The sequence below is a fragment of the Pygoscelis adeliae genome, unplaced genomic scaffold, assembly GCF_000699105.1.
Source record: "Pygoscelis adeliae isolate BGI_AS28 unplaced genomic scaffold, ASM69910v1 Scaffold487, whole genome shotgun sequence".
NCBI lineage: Eukaryota > Metazoa > Chordata > Aves > Sphenisciformes > Spheniscidae > Pygoscelis > Pygoscelis adeliae.
This window is the reverse complement of record NW_008825078.1, coordinates 255,207-258,383: the sequence shown is the minus strand read 5'-3', so window position 1 is coordinate 258,383 and position 3,177 is coordinate 255,207. Positions and strand designations below refer to the sequence as shown.

The window sequence follows — 3,177 nt, the reverse complement described above, 5'->3', positions numbered from 1 at the left end:
GGGAGGGCATTGCCTCGGGACTCCCCTTGCCCCAGCCGACACAGGGCTAGTTCCGGGAGCACCGGGCAGGGAGGGAACCTGCTCCCCCGGCCCCGCCCGTGCCTCCTAACGCACCCGGGGGGCAGCAACTGGCAGCACAGCTAGTCGTAGGAGAGACAGGGACCCGCTCTGCCTCCATCCGTGGCTCAGCGCCAGCCCTCGAACCCTGTTATTGCCTGGCCTTCCTCACCCTGCTCCAGGCCGGGGCCAGGGCTCCCCCCTGCCAGCCTCAGCGCTGCACATGGCAGCAATGACAGGTGAGACCAGTGTATAAAGACACCCCTTTCTGGGCAGAGGCCAGAATAACAGGCACCCTGCCATCTCTTCCCTGCTCCCCCCTGGAGCTACGAACATGGAGGGCACTGGCAGTGGCAGGCTCCAGGGGGGAAGCACAGACAGCCCACAGCAATCACTGCCAGGCGCTGAGATGAGCACCAATTTTACCACAGCAGAAAGGGATGGGAATGCTGCAGAACAAGGGAGGACACCCCCTTCCCTGTGCCAGAGCCCCCAGCCTCTGCTCAGGCTGGACCCTGCACCAGCCCCCTCTTGCAGGAGCAGCTCATGCCGGGAGCAGCCCTGGCACACCAAGGGTGCTGCAGGGTCAGAGGTGCTGGGCTCTCCGGTACAAGCCCAGCTCAACTGGCTGCCAGAACCACAGCCAGAGGAGGCGTGAGCCAGGGGCTGTCATCATAGCATCACCATTTCCCCCAGGTCCCAGAGGAGCGGCCCAGGGACAGGGAAGGTCCTTCCCTGCTGCGGCCTGGAGTGGGAGAAGAGGGGCCGGGCAGAAGTGCTAGCATGCCCAAGGAAAGCACAGAGCTGAGCCTGTGGTGACACAGGGCGCCAGGGCTCCTGCCATACCACAGAAGGCAGACAAGGTGTATTGTGGCACCTGGTTTATTAGTGTCCATGCAGCTGCCCCTACTACTGATCCACATTCTTGACACGCAGGACGACAGGCACCGAGGTGCACGGGATCATGCCCAAGTCCGTGATGACCAGATCCACCAGGTCAGGCGGTGTCACGTCATAGACCAGGTTGAGGAGGCGCAAGGACTTGTTCTCTGCCCAGCCACCCAGCTGGGCCTGGCCCTTCCGGAGCACGATCAGGTCATCGGGGTCATCTGTGGAGAGAGGAGCAGCCGGCAGGATCAGGGGGAGGGACAGCACCTGTCCATCCTGCCCTGCTGCCTGCCAGGCCCAATGGCCACCCTTCCTGAGAGTGGTGGCCCCTCAGGCAGGAAGGGGAATGGATTCAGTCCGTCCTGGGCAGCAGAGGGAAGAGGGAGCAGGTCCCAGGTGAGAGGAAGGGGACAGAAGCTTTACCCAGCTCATTGGAGACAAAAGAGTCCGTCTGCACTCGCTCGCAGAACTTGTAGGTCTCACAGCACACCAGGACAGGCACGTTGTAGGCCCTGGAGACCAGTGCTATCTGGGACGTACCCACCCGGGACATGACAGAGCCATTGGCCAGGAGTGCATGGGCTCCTAGCAGCACTTTGGACACCTGTCAGGGAAGCGCAGGGATCTGTTAGCACATTTTATCACGCTGCAGCCTCCCTCATGCCCACCACCGTCCTCGGCACAGCCCCGCTCTGCTCCTCACCTCAGGCAGCACATAAGAAATGGCGTTGATCATCACATAGGTGCAGTGAATGCCCTTACGCACCAGCCGACGCAGCGTCTCCCGGCCTTCTAGCCGCGGCCGGCTGTCCACCACAATCACACGGAAGGCCCGGCCCTTCTTCACGTGGGCGTCGCACAGCGTGCGGTTCACAAGGGAAGAGCTGATGGACACCAGTTAGGAGGCTGCCCCGTCCTGCCAGGCCAGGCTCTCACCTCACCCACATGGCTGCCCCAGCCACCCTGTGCTGACACTGCACGCTGCCAGCATTGCCCAGAAACGCAGCCCAGTGCCAGGAGATTTTCCTTGGTGCTGGTTCCAGTGTGGGACTCATCAGGTGCCGGCCGGGCAGGTTTCCTGAGCGTTAGCATGGGGGCTCGCCCAGGGGACAGCCCTGACAGGCGCCTGATGGCAGGGGCTTGCCGCCAGCAGCTGTGGCAGAGCAGGCACTGCCAGGCGCCAGCTGCCATGGCAGGTCCCTGGGCACATCCAGCCCAAACAGAGCAATGTCTCTCTTACCCAGGGCGGGAGTTGGGCTCCCACCGAGACCCTGATGGGCTAGTGGTACCTGGAGATGAGTCCGGGCAGAGCTGACATCCACCCTCATCGTTGCAAGTGCTGACCTTTCCAGACACCCTCCTGCTACACTCGCTTCCAGGGCCCCCTCTCCCTGTCTCTGCACAGAGAATCATCACCCCCTGGGAAAAGTGATGTATCAGCCCTCCCTGGAAGCAGCACTGACCTCCACCTGTCCGTGACCACAGCGAGGGACTCCCCCTCCAAACCTTCCCCAAGTTTCCCTCTCATAATGCTCCAGGCCCACGCTGGCCTCCTGCCCCTGCTCCTTCCTCCACCGATCACCCAGGAGGCACATCACATCTGGGCTCTTTTGCCACAGTAGACTCTGGCTCCTTTTCCCACCTCTACTTTCTGGGACATAGTCCCTCGAAGGAAGAACGAGCTTCCATATTTTTGCTTCCCGACATTTGACTTTGCTGCAGTTTGTTTAAAATGCCAGTAAACTGCCATGGCTGCTCTGTAAGTGCCCTGTATTGAAGCAGCAGTGAATCTGGGTTTCTTGAAACACTTAACTCTGGACACATGCAAACAGAAGACAGTGCTGAGCCCTGAACAGGAACAGCAAGTCTCACAGACAAGCCTTTAGTACAGGCTTCGCTGATGGCAATGGCTTTAGGCCTCTGTCAGGCACTTCTCGGCCCAGTCAAGGCGTTGCCCACCACTTTAACATTACAGGCCGGTGGGTCTGGGAGTCTGGGTTAGTCAAAATGGCAGGCAGTGCAAATTCAGGCATTCACAAACTGAGTTTGAGGCACTAACACAACTACATTAATCAGTATAGGCTGGTATAAGGCTAATTGATCAGACCCTCCTGTTCGTTCCTCTAATGAGTCTGAGGGCTCCAGTGCTTCCAGCATCTAGCCTGTCCCAGCGTTCGGAGAAATTGGAAACAACATCAGCAGGATGCCGCCCTCCGCCACGGGGCACTCGAA

At 60.1% G+C, this 3,177-nt stretch overlaps 1 protein-coding gene across 1 annotated transcript in view; it reads right to left on the bottom strand.

Moving 5' to 3' along the window:
* Nucleotides 1-923: 923 nt before the first annotated feature.
* Nucleotides 924-3,177, bottom strand: part of EIF2B4 (eukaryotic translation initiation factor 2B, subunit 4 delta, 67kDa) — a 10,670-nt gene continuing 8,416 nt past the window's right edge. The window contains 3 exon segments of the mRNA XM_009326914.1: nt 924-1,166; nt 1,369-1,549; nt 1,649-1,829. Of these exon segments, the coding sequence (XP_009325189.1) occupies nt 967-1,166; nt 1,369-1,549; nt 1,649-1,829 (562 nt within the window). The 3' untranslated portion in view covers nt 924-966.